The following is a 16283-nucleotide window of genomic DNA, read 5'->3' as shown; positions in this document are numbered from 1 at the left end:
TGTTTCCCCACTTACCTACAGATTCAGTTTAATTTTGAACCTGTTCTATGAGATGCTGCGTCTTATGAAGTAATTGATAAATGAATAGCCTAGCATTCATTTATCTCATAAGCATCCAGAGAAAACCCATCTCTGTGTTTTTCTTGTGCCAGAATATGTAATTCATTACATATTATAATCATTGATATGCACATTGTGGGAAGGGGAAGGTTGAAGGACAATGAGAGTTCTGTATTCTGGAAGAAGAGATTCCGGAGACAACAGGAGTAGGGCAGGCTTGAGGAGCTGTTCCTGAAAGAGACTAAAGCAGGTGTAATTTAAGGGCCATTATTTTCCTGCTCTGGCCCCTGAGGGGAATGTTTTAAATATCAGAGAGCACCCTCACTTCATGAAAGAGCTCAAGTCACACACCTTAGGGCGCACTATAATCACTTTATCAGACAAGCTGGCCCTTCCTCATGTCATTTGTGACATCTCCCTTGAGTTCTCTCTCCTCCATGCTTTTACCCTGCCTTCTATTTTTTCACTTATTTATGTGATTTTGTACTTATTTATATTCTTTTTTTAAGAGCTATGATGTCATCTTAGAGAGAGGGTTTTTGTTTGTTTGTTTGTTTGTTTGTTTCCAGCAAGACTCACAGGACGGCTCTGAAACTGCTGCAGAACATTTCACCTCTGTAGGTCCTTATGGAAAAGTAACGTAACCCGTTACAAAAATATCCCTAAAATGCCAATAATCTTCTCATGGCCTCTTATAGCTTGGACTTTACTCAAGGATAAGTTCCAGTTTAGATTTATTCTCTTGTTTATCACATGATTCTGTGCCTCACTTTGTCATTGTTCCTTTAAAACGATGGTTCATCCAGGGATATGAAATGAATTAGAACCCTCACTCACTCCACACTGGCTAGACATGAGGCACAAATACTAATCGCATGAAGCTTTACTCATTCTAAATCAAGAGGATGAAAAATATTCCATATAGAAGGTTCAGTATAGACCACTGATGGCGAACCTATGACACGCGTGTCAGAGGTGACACGTGAACTCATTTTTTGGTTGATTTTCCTTGTTAAATGGCATTTAAATATATGAAATAAATATCAAAAATGTAAGTCTTTGTTTTATTATGGTTGCAAATATCAAAAAATTTCTATATGTGACACGGCACCAGAGTTAAGTTAGGGTTTTTCAAAATGCTGACTCGCCGAGCTCAAAAGGTTCACCATCACTAGTATAGACGAACCTTCATGTTGAATAGGAGCTCACCAAAGGAAGGAAAACGAAGCACACCCAGTTGGAATGCTGTGTTGAGCAGAAGCACAGCAAGGTGATATCACATGGTTTATATGTTGAGTGAGGCATAGTTGGACATGGTCTGGAACACCTAGATACGTGCTCTCAAATATTCCCATTGGGTATATTTCCTGAAGGTAAAATTATGAGTCGGGGAAAGAGAAAGGGATGAAATTCAGGGAAGACAAATATGCCTTATATATTATTAACTTTGTTTATCATCCGTGCATGCTAGTGAGAAACCTTTTGTTAATGAAGCTTTGAGATAATAAAATGATACACATGGAAAAGGGAAGAAGGGGCAGATGAAGGGATTTAAAAAATAGGTTTGGGCAACAATCCATAATCCTTTCTCTTTTTAAATAAATTATTTACATATTTACAAGAAGTTTTCAACCCCAGTGGCAACAGGTGGTAATTTATTTGATGTGGGCGGGGGGGGGGGGGGGGTGGTTTAGGGGAAGGGGAGAAGAAACTTAAAACCTTGTTGATTCTTCCCTGGTAGAATAGATGAGATTCTTCATGAAAATAGACGTTAAAGAATGGGCTAGCATCTTATTTGAGAACATAAAACCTAACTAGAGTGATTCATACTAAATTACAAACAACAGCACTTCCAAGGTCATTTGCATTTCACAGGATTTATTTGTTGGGCAAATATTCTGAAACTTGGGGAGCAGGACCTCTACATAGAGGGACTAGTAGAGATGGAGCCCACAGGTTCCCTCAGTACATGTGGGATAAATGAAACCCTGTTTGTGGTTGGGGAGACTCTTTCTAACTCCGTGTAGATCCCTGCTATAAAGACGCTGTTCCTGCGCCTAACTCTGCATCACTGCTACCCAGGAAGATTCACAAAAGCAGAGATTTCTCAGGCCTCACCGCACACACACCCTGAATCAGAATCCCAGGGAGTGATATCTGGAAATCTGCAATTTTAACAAGTTCCCAGAATGATGCCCATGCAGGCAGCCCTGCCCTTCACAATCTCAACAACCACTCTCACAGAACATTCCAGGGACAGAAACTCATCTGCATAACAAGGAAAGGGGCCCATCTATCTCTAGCAATAAATCTGATTTATAACTCAGAGCATCCAGTAAAGCAGAGGCATGCTTTAAAAAAAAGGGGGGGGGGGTGCTGTGATATTAAGAGTAGGAGGAAATTCGTCATCAACATTAAAATCTAATTTCTCGGCATATCTGGTGCCAACCTAATTGGCAGCCTGGGTAGACGACAGTGGGAGTAAGGGGAGAGAAATGAAGCATGTCTCTGGATCTGAGATAGACCACATCCATAATCTAGATGAATGGCAAAGGCCAGCCAAACGCTGTGGCCATGAAGCAGTTGACAAATGATTTGAGTCGCACTAGAGTCTTAGTGGCAGATGTGCTTGGAGAGCCACGAGTTTTATGCAAGTTAAACAAATGATGTTTTCTAGATGCCGTTAATGTGCTAGTATGAGCAGAAAACGATCCATCTGCATCTCACTATATTTCTGCATGTCTTGGAGAATGAGGGTACTCATCAACCCTTAGCTTTTCAGTGGGGTCACTGCCCTTCTGGAGTTTCTGAGACATAGGCTTTTAAAAAGAGAAAAGTTAATATTTCTCAAGGGAAGAGCCTCAAATCCCAGGTTGAATTTTTAAAAAAATAATAATACACAGTAACTGCACCCACCCCCTCCCATCTGGCAGTTGTCTTGTGTAAGCCGTTCTGTTCTAGGAAAACTGTCCTTTGTCAAGGGTATGTGTGGGTTTTTCATAAAACTGTTATCTCGGCCTCCATCGTTGCTGCTGACTGGTTTAATTTCTTTTTCAGGTATAATAAAAAAGATAGTATCGCAGAGATATTAGAGAATTAATATTTCCAGGCTGCCGTTGCTGTCACTGGCTATGTTATGAGTAAATGTTGGAGGGGCTAAGGAAGTCAGAATTCCAGCCTAGGTCAGGGTACATTGTGAATCCCATGTGAGAGTTTCACATGGAGGAAGACCCCTGCCACTTAAGGTAGAATTAACATTGGTCAAGAAGCTTTAGAAAATACAATATAATCTACGCCGCGTGATTATAGATGCAGATGCCAGATTGTGGAGCTCTGAACTGTAAAGTGAAACAAATTGTTGCAGTAACATTTTCCATTTAGGGATGCAATTAGTACTAGTGAAATTCTTCCACAGCCAATAAATTGATCTGTCTCTTTAGTCTCTGGTTTTCTTATTATTTACACAGTTGTCATTTACAAGTCTTTTGTGACTAAAGTCATGCTAATTGTACTTTTCACAAAACTAAATACAGTTTTTTCCCCCCTCTATAAATAATTAGGCTTTTTCACAGACACATAGACCCAGTGGCTTCTGCCAGTTATTGAGCTGTTGTGATGTTATAAGTAATAACAGATGTGAAGATATCTAAACATATCCCTATCCCCAGTGTAATTAAATGAATGTGATATTTTCATAAATGTGCCAGGGACCCGCAATGAGGTTGCTCCTTAGCTTCAAACAGAGTCTGTCTTCACCATTTCCTGATTCTCTGGCCTCATTAAAGGGCCTGAAATGAGGACAGAGTAACTGGCCTGAATTGGCCAAGCTTGAGGATGTATCTAGAAACTCTTGGGCAGAGGTAGTCAAGGGGGAGGGAGTGATCAGATGAACAACTCATGGGCAATACACAAACATCAAGATAGAATAAATGGTAGTTAGATGATACTGTTTCCCAAGGGGAGGGCAAGGCAGATAGTCAAGAAAAACTGGCAGTGAAACAAAGAAGGCAGGAAAATACATATAAAATATAGAGAAGATTCCAGAACCTAGGAAAAGCTACCTCTTAAACACCAAGTTCCTTAAACCTAGAGTGGCCAAAACTGTTGGATTATATCTGTTGTGTCTGCATAAGCTTTAATAGCACTCCCTTTCATTTTCAAAGTGTTCTGGTTTAGAAGTGAACATTCATGGTCATCATACTTAGACCCTGCTACCCTACCAGTGGGGACAGAAGTCCAGAACAAGATAAAGAATTGGATAAAGTAGAACCCAAAGGTGAGAATTGCTCATTGGATATTTCACTAGTAGAAAGAGAACAGTTTTGAGGAAAGAAGATATGCATGACCTATTGCTATGTAATCAAACACCTAGGTATTCAGTGGCTTAACAATAAGCATGTGTTACTACTTATGAGACTGTGAATCAGCTGGGTGGTTCTGGTCTGTGTTTATTGTGTGTCTACAATCAGCTATGGATTGTTGGGTAGAGAGCTCTATTGACGTTGGCTGGGCTGCCCCACATATATTGGGGGTCAGTTAGATGTAAGCTGCTCTAGAATGGCCTCTGTTGGAATAATTAAACTCCTCTCCACGTGTTCTCTTATCCTTCAGCAGGCTTCTCCAGGCTTGTTCACACATGGCAGCGATAGGATTCTGGGAGGGGCAGAGAAAGAGAAAGTACTCAAGGCCTGGAAGCTCACAATTGGCATACCATCACTTCCATTTCATTCCACTCCCAAATCACATCATAATGTTAGCTCCGATTCAAGGGTGAGGAAGTAGATGTCACCTCTTGGTGGGATAAGCTTCAAACTCAAATTGTACAAGGCGTGGACAAGATAGAAGTAGAGAATTGACCCAGCAATGCAATTTATCCATAGCCAGCTTGGTCCACTGTTAGCAATAAAGACATGTATTTTTGTGTTTTGTTTTGCTTTGTTTTCTTTTAGTGACCCAGAAAATATAAAGTTCAGGCACACACTAAAGACAAGGACTAGAGGTTTTATGAGTAGCAGTAGGTGGGGCCTTCTATGTGGTACTCTCAAACACAGATGCATATGTAGCTTGTTACATATTCTGGGACCTACTCTCAGAAACTGATGTATGTTTTCTCAAGTGAACCCTTGGAAACGGCTTTTTTACAAGTTCTCCACATGATTCTATTCAGGCAGTCTGTTAACTATACTTTGAGAAATTATTTACTTAGGAAGTAGGGTTCTTCCTTGACTTTCAATCCTAGAAAACAAAGGCATCCTTCTCTTCCTCTCTGTTCAGCATGGTGATGAGCTTGGTCTTTGTGGTACCCATGGTTGTTATTAGTTGGCCAAGTGACCTCAGCATCTGGTGACTAGATGTTCTTAGAGACTCATCCAAAGTTGAGAATTAGCAGCAGAGCTTCATGAGTCATTAGAGCTTCCCCGGGAATTCCCACTCAATCTGGCCTCCAAGATCTTGGCTTCAATTCAGTAGGGCATAGCCATCCTTAAGACTTCCCAACTGGGTTGGATTTGAACCAGAGAAAAGACCTATTGGCCAAGTGAGGGTGCTCTGTACATGTAAACCTTTCTGCACTCTAGATAATCTTACTCTATATGCTCATACCATCTCAATTTCTAAAAAAGGTATTTCAGACCACATGGATTTTATGATATTCAAGGCATGTCACTAGAAGCCTAGCTTGGCTCTCTTTGGAGGAAAGAGAGAAAAAAAGAAAATCAAGCTGTGGTGAACTTGTTTTTGCAACTTTTTGATAGCACCAACTTCTGGATTAGGGATGTAATAACAGTTCAAAGTGTCAGGGTCATAGTGCAGATACACGCTTTCTAAGAAAGTCTCTTGGATAGAATGAGAGTGAATACAGACAGCAACAAGGGTTTTCTGCACAGCTTTCCTAGTCATGGTGTGGACTTTAAAACTTGGAAATAACCATACAAAGAGCGAAGGCTGCAGCAAAGGAGAAAGTGGTGCTCAGGAGGAGGCATTTCCTAATATGTGTTGTGTGGCACATGGGTCTGTGGTCTAATGAGTGTGTGAAACTCTAAAGTTAAATTAGTTTTGTTCATGCACGATTGCTGTGAACTTTCAACATAATACACTATTGAGCATCATGAATCTCCAAGATGGGGAATTCCCATCTAACACTTATAAAAAGTATTTGACCACAGAACTCTTTCGTCATCTTTCAGGGCTTGTTTTCTATAGAATACGCTTTCAGCTATATGGTAGCAATGACATGATGATATTAAAAACTAGAGGCCCAGTGCACAAAATCGTGCATGGGTAGGGTCCCTATGCCTGGCCAGCTCTCAGGACTGATCAGGTTCCCCGCCTCACCACCTCCCTGCCTCCCTGCCTCCTCTTTCCCTCACCACCCGCATGCCGCCACTGCATGGTTCCCTCTGACTCTTCGCCTCCTTACCTCCACTGCTGGTCACCCTTCATGTTTGCGCCACCCCCTGGTATCAGCGCACATCATAACAAGTGATCAAACTTCTGGTCTCCCAGTCAAACTCCCGAGGAGACACTTTGCATGTTAGCCTTTTATATATATAGATATTGGGCATGCCTGGCCGATGTGGCTCAGTGGTTGAGCTTCAACCTATGAACCAGGAGGTCACGGTTCGATTCCTGGTCAGGGCACATGCCTGGGTTGCGGGCTCAATCCCCAGTGTGAAGCATGCAAGAGGCAGCCCCATCAATGATTCTCTTTCATTACTGATGTTTCTATCTCTCTCTCTTTCCTTTCTTCTCTGAAATCAATAAAAATATATTAAAAAATATATATTGGGCATGTACCAGACACTATGCCAGTGATGGCGAACCTATGACACGCGTGTCAGAGGTGACACACGAACTCATTTTTTTGGTTGATTTTTCTTTGTTAAATGCATTTAAATATATAAAATAAATATCAAAATATAAATCTTTGTTGTACTATGGTTGCAGATATCAAAAAATTTCTATATGTGACACGGCACCAGAGTTAAGTTAGGGTTTTTCAAAATGCTGACACACTGAGCTCAAAAGGTTCGCCATCACTGCGACTATGCTAAGGCTTCAAAGATATTATCTTACTTTATTCTCACAACTTTCTAAAATAAACGTGTTTTATCTCCATTATGTAGATGAGGGAACTTAGATTCAGTTTAAGCCACTTAGCCATAAGTGGAAGAGAATCTGACTCCACAAAAGGGACCATATCTATCAATTAATTCACCCTAAATGTGGAATTTTGACTTTGTTCTCACACATGCAATCTATGATGACCATTTATTTAGCTCTTGCTATATACCAAGACTATTGTTATTACTGTAACCGCGGCTATTATTATAATCAATCTAGGTGTTCATGCACAGAAGGTGAAACTTCGGTGCATTTCTGAGGTCCTCATGGGATTTTAGAACTGTGTTTGCCAGCGCCCACACTGAGAAACGCTCGGTGACTTGCAGTGCTGTCCTGTCCTTGTTGCTCTGTGCATGAATAATGGCAGATAAACTGCTCAGCACTTTCCCCTCTGCTTCCACCTTGTTTATGCTGCAATTGGAGAGGGATTAAGTTTTGCTAATTCCACACAACAAGCTAAAGCCCATTTATCACAATTTTCCATTCCTCAGCAAAACATACAAACGCACCTAAGTGTTGGGCAAACTAAGACATGCAGCTGCTGTTGTGTGGAGCAATAATGGCCTGTTTATATGCAGGCGCAGCTCAGCAAGAAGAATACAGAGGGCAATGCTATCGGTCTCCCTCCCGCCTCTGCCTGCTGCGTCTGCTTGCCCACTGGCCTGCCTCTGTGAAGTGTGGAACGGGTGGGAGAGGGAGAGGAGTGGGTTTTAGAATATGGGACACAGAAGCTCATTTCCCAAAATAATGTGCTAATTACTAAACAGTATTAATGCCGCTTGCTTAGGAATGTGGATTTGAGTGGGAGTGGTTTAGAATTGGAAGAGTTAAGCTAGAGATGGGGGAAGGGAAGGAGAGAGAGAGAGAGAGAGAGAGAGAGAGAGAGAGAGAGAGAGAGAGAGAGTGTGTGTGTGTGTGTGTGTGTGTTGGCTTTCTGTCTTAGAGAGGCTAGCCAAAGTAATTTCTTCTCTTCAGCTTTTCATTTATTTCAAATGCCAAACCCTTAAAGCAGCCTTAAGATTCTTCCTAGTTATAGCACAACACTGATATCCTGCTTATTCTAAAAGAGCTGTCAGCTAGGAATTAGAAGGTTAGCAAATAACCTGCTTCTAACCATCCTAACCATCCTCGTCCTCTCTGGGTCTCCATTTGTTCCCAAAGTAAAGGTTTGCATTAGAAGATTGCCTTTAAAATATCTTCCTATTCTTATTTCCTTAATCGTGATAATGTGGAGAGAGCAAGAGACCTTATCTTTTAGAGTTGTATATGAATTTGTAAGGTACCTGAGATTTGCTTCAAAATAATCCAGTGGTTGGGGGTTGTGGGGAGTGGATGAAGGTAGAAAGGAAATGATAATACTGTTGATTTATGGTCATGGAAACAGGTGGTGGATCCATGAGACTTCATTTCTCTAGGCACACATAATATGCATATATACACATATATACAGATATGTGTGTATACATGTCATCCAAGTTTCAAAGTGTATGATTTTAAAACTTAATATTTTAACTTGTGCCATTTGTTCATTTACTTCTTGTGCTATTGATCTTGCCTTAATTCCCTGCCTGAAAACTATTTTTAAAATTTCTTCTATCCCTCACTGAAATGCAAGCCCAGGGTTGAGTATATATGAAGTGTTGGGGAGGGGCGTCCCTTAGCCTGGCCTGTGCCCTCTCGCAGTCTGGGAGCCCTTGGGGGATGTTCAACTGATGGCTAAGCTAGCAGGCAGTCGGACATCCTTAGCACTGCCCTGGAGGCGGGAGAGGCTCCTACCACCACTGCTGCGCTCACCAGCTGTGAGCCCAGCTCAGGGCTTCTGACTGAGCGGCACTCCCCCTGTGGGAGTGCACTGACCACCAGGGGGCAGCTCCTGCATTAAGCATCTGCCCCCTCGTGGTCAGTGCATGTCATAGCGACTGGTCATTCCACCATTCAGTCTATTTGCATATTAGCCTTTTACTATACAGGATAACCAGACAGCCTAGAGCAGCCTCGAGCCTTGTCAGAGATCATCTGTATTACAGTCACCTGCTCTTGAACTTTAGTGACCAAAACTTTGCACTCTTGGCCCTCAATGGAGAAAAGCCAGAGAAAGTGGTGCTTAAAGGTCACCCACATTTCTGAGTATCAGGCTTTGCTTCAATTGATGGATATTAAAAGGTCAGCACTGAGGCTTCTAAGGGGTACATGTTGCTTGTCTTTTATGCTTGAGCTGTACTATTTTTGCAAAATGTCAGTTTTCAAGAGGGCGAAATTTAATTGGAAACAAAGTTTTAAAGTACAACAGGTTTGATCCTGAGATGGAAGAGGTTTGGGAGCGGAGAGAGATGTTCCCTGGACCTGCAATCTAAGGGCAGGCTCCTGGAGGGAGAATCCTCTATGGCAGCAAAGGCATCTGTTTGGTCCGAGAGGTGAATTCCACTCACCTAGAAGGCCGCTGCTCCCCAGCACAAGCTGTCAGGGCTTCCAGAGGTTGTAGAAACCACACCCATGGCACACCCCTCCCCCAGCCCTTGAGATATATTCACTAAGCTACCAGTTTTCTGTGTGTGAAAAACATTAGCGTGTTCTGTGACTACTTTTCAGCTCTTCCTTTCACATGACAATGACTGGGATAGCAGTGAGAAAAAATGGATAATTCATATACATATTCCCTTGGTAGATTTTCTGATTATCTGCATTGCTAAGAAGGAAATGCTTACATTCACTTTATAGGAAAATTGGCTAAGTATATTATTACAAATATTGATTAGAAAAAAATAGCGGCAGCAGTAGTGGTAAAAGCTAATATTTATAGAAGATTCATATGGGCCCAGCACTGTTATCAATGCTTTGCATGCCTTAACTCATTAGATCCTGACCAAAGCCCCATGAGATATGCACTGCTGTTCTCATCTCAGCCCATGCGGCACATTAAGTTGAAATGACTTGCCCAGGATCCCACACCTTGCTCGTGGTGGAGCTGGCCTTGAATCCAAGTAATCTGGCTTCACTGTCCCTTTGCGGCAGGCTGGTTGGAGCATTCTGAAGGCCGGGGCAGGCTCTGACACACCCACGTGTCAGCTGTGTGACGTGCATCTTGTATGCAGGTGCCACGAGGTTTTCTGGGACTCCCCCTGCCTCTAGGTGAGCGCCGTGTCCCGCCTGCCCACGTCCCTGCTCATGCCCATGCCTTGCTTCCCCCAGCCCCACTGATCGACCTCACCCCGACCCACAGTGGATCCGCCATGCTGATGCTGCTCTCCGTGGTGTTCGTGGGGCTGGCCGTGTTCGTCATCTACAAGTTTAAAAGGTACGTGTGCCTCTGTCCTTGGCTCCCCGCCCCCTTCCTTCTCCGGGACAGGTTCAGAAGCACGTGTCGCACGTGATGTCCGTCTCCCGCGCACGGCAGTGATGGTTTCTGTTAATGTTTTAGGAAGATCCCCGGGATTAATGTTTATGCCCAGATGCAAAATGAGAAAGAACGGGAGATGGTCAGTCGAGTCAGTCCCACTGAAAGCAGGCCCCATATCTCTCAGACTGAACTGAGGAGGCCTGGCCCGCTGATAGATGAGAAGGTGGAGTCCCAGCTCATAGGTAAATGATTCCCAGTAGCTGTCAGCCCTTCAGCCTGAGTAGTCAGCGGCTGACTCTCTCTCTAACCCCTTTCTGGCTTGACATAACCACTGTTTTCTATACTAACATCCCTCAGAGAAGCAGCTAAGATACCTCCTTCCTTGCTTCCTCCCCTTGGAGTGAGGAAAAAAGCCTCCCTGCTCCTCTCTAGTTGTCCCCCTCCCCCTCGTGGCTTTGTTCCTCTCTTTGCAAAACCCCTTGCTAAAACGTTGGGCTATAAGCTTTCTTGGGCAAAGAGCAAAACATTGGCTCTGACAAGACTCGGGAAGGGCTGGCCCCAGGCCTGGCCCTGGTGGCTTGGAGGGCCGGGCAGGGTGTGAGGGATGGGGTACGTGACAACCAGAACAAGATATGGCAGCCTCACCATGAGATTGCTTTAAGGAGGGCATCCTGCCCTAGAGGAGTGACAGCCCGATCACCCTGGGGTTTTTAAAAACATCTAGCAGTCATCTAAAAATCATCCCCCAGAAAACACAGAACCTGAGAATTTTAAGGACAAGAGGCACCAAGTTTGTAGAACAGCCCAGGAGTGGGCTTTCCTGAGGGAGCTACTGGAGGGTTAGATGGGCAGCTCTCTTTCTCCTTTTTTCCTGCCCCCTACCAGAAGTGTTAAAGTTGGCTTTGTCATATACCAATAGAGCCTGTGACGTAAGCATGCAAATCCAACAGCTAGGAATAGAGTCTCCAGGGTGACTGTGAGACCCTCTTATTTATGGCAGAGAAACTTTCCCAAGAAGTTAGACAAATGCGTGAGGCCACCATTGTGACCCATTTCTCTTCTTGTTTCCTCCTGTCTGTTGGCAACAGGAGTTGAAGCCGTAACTGTTCCCACCTAGACCCTGCAATGCTGACTCCGACGGATAAATTACTATGTAACCATTCATGCTTCACTCTAATGTGATGATGCCAAGCCACCTAGCAGGCCCTGATAAGATTGTCACTTGGGGGAAAAATGAGTACCTAAATGAAAACATCGCCCTGTCTTTAAACCGATAGCGGACAGCCCCGTGGCTGTGTTAAGGGGAAATTTAAATGCAATGACTGGCTGGTGCTGGAGGTAATAACCACTGCAGCCCCGGAGGGTGTCCGGTTTTCACAGCCGCTCTCTTTTATCTGGGGAGACAGGGCGATAAATGCGTAATTGCTTTGGGTTGGAAAGAAAAAGGCTTTTCTGTCTGCATGCCCAGAGAGGCGTTCACCCTGTGTATTCACTGCTGGAGCTTCCAGGTTGCCTCTCGGTGGGTCATTTGCTTTTCAATCCCATTTCCACTGGGTCCGAAGCACAGCCACTGTTTTCCTTTATCCAAGTAGCCCTCCCTCCCTAGCCAGGACATTGCAAAGTCTCTGACACCTTTCTGTTTCCAGTGTCATTAAGTGAGTAAGTGTTGCACGTTTTCTCTTAGGAGAGTAGCTTTACCCTCCCCTCCCTCCCCTCCTGCTCAACCTGGTGACTCATCTCTCCGATTGCAAAGAGCAAGACACGCCACTCCACCTTCAACGCCAAAGCGGGGATCTGCTGGGGCACACTTTGCAATTTAAGGAAAACCCCCAGAGGCTCCAGGCGACCTGCTTGCCACCCATCAGGAAAGAATTTCGCTCTTGTCAAGTGCATCACCCTTCATGACCACTAACTCTGTGTTTTCTTTCTTTCCTCTGTTGTTCTGTTTCCTATTTTGCCAGGAAGTATTTCCATAGTTGCTGAGAATCAAAGCACAAACGAAATCCCTACCTATGTAAATGTTTGAATGGAGGACGCCAGTAAAAACAAACAAAAACAAACAAACCAAACAAATAAAGTAAAAACAATCAAAATCCAAACAAACAAACACTCACTGCATCGGGACTTTTTAATTCTCCAGACACAGACGACAAGGGTTGTTAGCTTTAAGCCTGTGCATGTGGACGGTACCTTGAGAACACGCTCGGAGGGGCAGTGGACAGGTGCTCTTTTCATGGAAAAACACTCCCCTCCCCCTCTCTTCTTCTCTCTCTTTTTCTGATCCGTCGTGTTTGTAGAAAATTCCTAACATATACAGGCCAAGGAAATCTGCATGCATTTTTGGAACTCTTCTTGGCTCTAGATTTCACAGCTATTTCAGCTCTACCGGCTGATGGGTGGGTTAGCCACCCCAGCCCCTTTTCACAAGACACCAGGACATGCACAGAAGTTCGAAACCCTGAGCTATTTCTCTGTTCCATCTTCCTTATTGCCATGTCCACTTCCAAGTTATCTGTGTTGGCCAGCAGTGGCCACAGGCTGCTTTCTGCATCCTGTGTGGCCATGGGGATGAAGCTCTGAGTTGAAGTTCCCTGTATGCAGGCAGAGTAGGGAAGGGCACCAGGCAAGGGCAAGCATGTCAGAAGTGGACCTGTGTTTCCTGTTCAGCCTTTCCGGTTATGACTGCTTCCCTTACAGCTTTCTTTACTCCTCCTCCAGTTTATAGGGAAAACAGAATCTTAGTTACCCATGGACCTGCCTTCTCATTTGTATGCTGTCCCTGTGGTCATGATCTGTAGATGTCTTTATATCTGTCCCTTCCAGTCCCCAAGTTACCCTTCACCTGTTCCTGCCTTTTCTTCCCAAACATGTTGCTAGATTCTGGACCTTAACCCTGACATTCCCTAAATAATGGTCTAGCCTCTGCCACCCCTACCTCCACCGCCCACAAGTTCCTCGTCACTGTCAATTTTGGACACTCCCAAGCATGCCAGCTTTCGTACTCACTGACCAACTGCATCCTGCCTTGCAGGGTTCAGCTTCATGCACCCTCTGTCTCCTCCTCTTCCAAATACCCTTGTCCTCTCCCACCTGGACACATACCATGTGTGTGAAAGAGTTGGTATGTCTGCAAAGCAGTTCAAATCTGGCCAGGTGCATTGGCAAAGAAAGCATTCCAATGAATGGTGGTATCCTCACACCCTCACAAAACTCTCGTGCAGGCAGGTTTTAGAAGATTCTTGTGAGAAATGTTTTGAACATGTTACTGTATGGCAGGGCAATTTCCTTCTGTGATGATTGCTGTACCAGTATTTCTTGTCTCCCAGTAGAGTAAAAATATTTGTAAAATAAAACCGTTTCAGCAGAAGAAGCAGGTTAATGGGTTCAATGTTCAAGGTCTGAAAATATATAGAGGTCTTGTCTTACATAAGGATGAGATTTTGATTGTATAGGATGATCCCAGCCGTTTCACTTACGTGCTCCCAGATCTCTGAGTATCATAGGATTGGCAAAGGCAGCATTAATAGCATAAAGGGGAGGGGTTAGCCCACTAACTTAAGCGATTGGCTCAAAGCATGAAGAAATTCCAGTTTTCCCCGGGCAATCAGGAGAGAAGGCCCCGAGAAAGGAGGAAACGAGAGTATGTCCAGCAGAAGCCCTTGGAATATTCTGGGTTCGGCAAAGCCCACTAAAATTCAGGAGAAAACAGTTTTGAAAAAACTACTCAGAGCGCGGCCTCCTTCTTGGTCAACAATAGGGTATAACAGGGCCCTGGGTGTCCGAAAGATCCTGAGGGCCCCGGCCCTTCGGTAGCCCAGGCAGAGGAAGACCAGCAAAGCTGATGTTAGAGGTTAATCAAGCAGAAATTTTTATGGTTGAAGATGCCCTCTATGGATTTGGGAAACGGATTGTGCCTGAGGCGGCCATCTATTTGTAGAAATCAATTGCTCCCTGACCTGCCAGGCTTCCTATCCCATAGGAAACATCCTTATTGATCCTCTTCAGTTAGACCCTCCCAAATTTAATCTGGAAGACCAAGTGTTTGGGAACCAAAAGAGGCTGAGGGAGTCCTCAGAGTTGCAGTTCTGTTCATTTTAATTGGAAAATGATGAAAAAGGGACCAACACTCAAACTAGCACAGTGCCTTGCCTAGAGTATCTATAAAGATGGTTATTTGTTGAAGGAATAAATGAATGATGGATGACATGAGAAGACATAGGGAAGAATGGGCTTGTAAGTCCTAACGAAGAGCAGAGGTGGACATGAGATGCTTGGCATTCTGGGAAGTGACCAGAGATGGCCAGCTCTAGATGCAGCATCTCCCAGGTCCTCATATGCCTCTCCTACCTGTAGGAGATTCAAGAGGCAAGGTACTGCTCAGTAGGAATCTCATTGTTCTTAAGATCTAGCTCCGTGTTTCTCAAAGTGTGGTACTGGACTAGCAGTATCAGCATCACCTTGGACCTGTTAGAATGACAGTTTAGGGTCCCCACCCCATCTCTACTGAATCAGAAACTCCAGGGATGGAGCCAATCAATCTGTGTTTACAAGCCCCTCAGGCAATTGGGAAGTACACTGAAGTTTGAGAACCACTGTTCTAGGCCATTCCAGCTCAGTCCCCGAAGAGAACTTAGTAATAACAGTCTATAGTTGGGAGGGACCCAAGTGCCTACCTACTCGCTAACAGCAGGTACAAACACAAGGCAGAGTGTGGTGGGCTTGAGGCCAGAAGAGTGGGTGGGGAAGGATAGATGTAGAGGGTAAGATTCAGGGCAAGATAAAAATCTGACATCGCAATGTTTTCCAAATCTCAGAAGGCAAGCTGTGCATGCTCTACCCTGAACTACCCAGCCCACATTTTCTCCCTTGCCTTATTCCTAATTGGGTTCCCTGTCCAAAATGCAAAGGTTTGCTTTGCTTTTTTTTCTTCAAAAGTTCAAAACAGCAACTTTGAGAGCAATGGGGTGCTTGGCAGCTGTTCTGTGTTTTTCCAGGATTCCAACTGAGCATTGAAATCCCTCATTTGCCAACTTATTTTTATAGGAAGCCAATTTAAAAAAGAAATAAAGTTTTCTTATAGTATTGGAACTACTTCTAATTTTCAAATGACTTTTTTGATGTATTTTTTTGTTAAATACTATGTAGTGTAATGTATAATTGCTCTTGTTTATTGCTTTTACAATCATATTTATTAAACAGATAATGTCTCTAAAGTCTTGGTTTCAGGGTGTTTATTTTATCCCAAACCTTAATATTCAGTCTTGATATAGAATTGATCTACCTCCTTGTTTCTCAAAGTATGGTACTGGACCACACCTGAAGGATTTCGTAAAGGCTAATTTTATGAGATTATAATAAAGGTCACAGGTTGGAAGGGTGATTGATTAATGGATTGATTGATTTTTCTATTGTTTTGTTTTTTGCTAACAAAGTAGAATATATTCTACCACCTGAATTCTGTCTACATTTCAGTTGACTATATAATGTTTCTTGCTTTATTCTATTTAAAAATCACTCCAAACTGGTTACTTTGAAATACGTAACATGCTCATTAGAAGTGATTATTATGGAACAAACCCATTCAAATTTGTTCATAAGCTTGGAGTTACTGAAGGACCAAACCTGCTTGAAATGAACTTGGGGAATGGTAAAGGCTCCCATGGTAGTGTGAAATTGCCTTTGAACCTGGAATTAAGAGAGTGGCGTTCTCCTTCTGGCTGTGCCAGCTGTGTGACTTTAAGCAAAGCTCTTCAACATTCAAAAA

General features: G+C 43.6%; 1 protein-coding gene across 4 annotated transcripts in view; it reads left to right on the top strand.

The window, feature by feature from the left end:
* The window catches only part of SORCS1 (sortilin related VPS10 domain containing receptor 1), a 463918-nt gene extending 448186 nt beyond the window's left edge, over positions 1 to 15732 (top strand). Inside the window, exons 25-27 of one of the 4 annotated variants that reach the window (XM_059661340.1) lie at positions 10372 to 10477; positions 10601 to 10761; positions 12481 to 15732. In XM_059661340.1, coding sequence (XP_059517323.1) covers positions 10372 to 10477; positions 10601 to 10761; positions 12481 to 12545 — 332 coding nt within the window. In that variant the 3' untranslated portion in view covers positions 12546 to 15732. Of the gene's footprint in view, positions 1 to 10371; positions 10478 to 10600; positions 10762 to 11607 lie in introns of all 4 variants that reach the window. The other 3 variants (XM_059661338.1, XM_059661337.1, XM_059661339.1) reach the window with 3 other exon arrangements.
* The last annotated feature ends 551 nt before the right edge of the window (positions 15733 to 16283 follow it).

Source organism: Myotis daubentonii, chromosome 13 (genome assembly GCF_963259705.1).
Source record: "Myotis daubentonii chromosome 13, mMyoDau2.1, whole genome shotgun sequence".
NCBI lineage: Eukaryota > Metazoa > Chordata > Mammalia > Chiroptera > Vespertilionidae > Myotis > Myotis daubentonii.
This window is presented reverse-complemented; position numbering and strand designations above follow the sequence as displayed.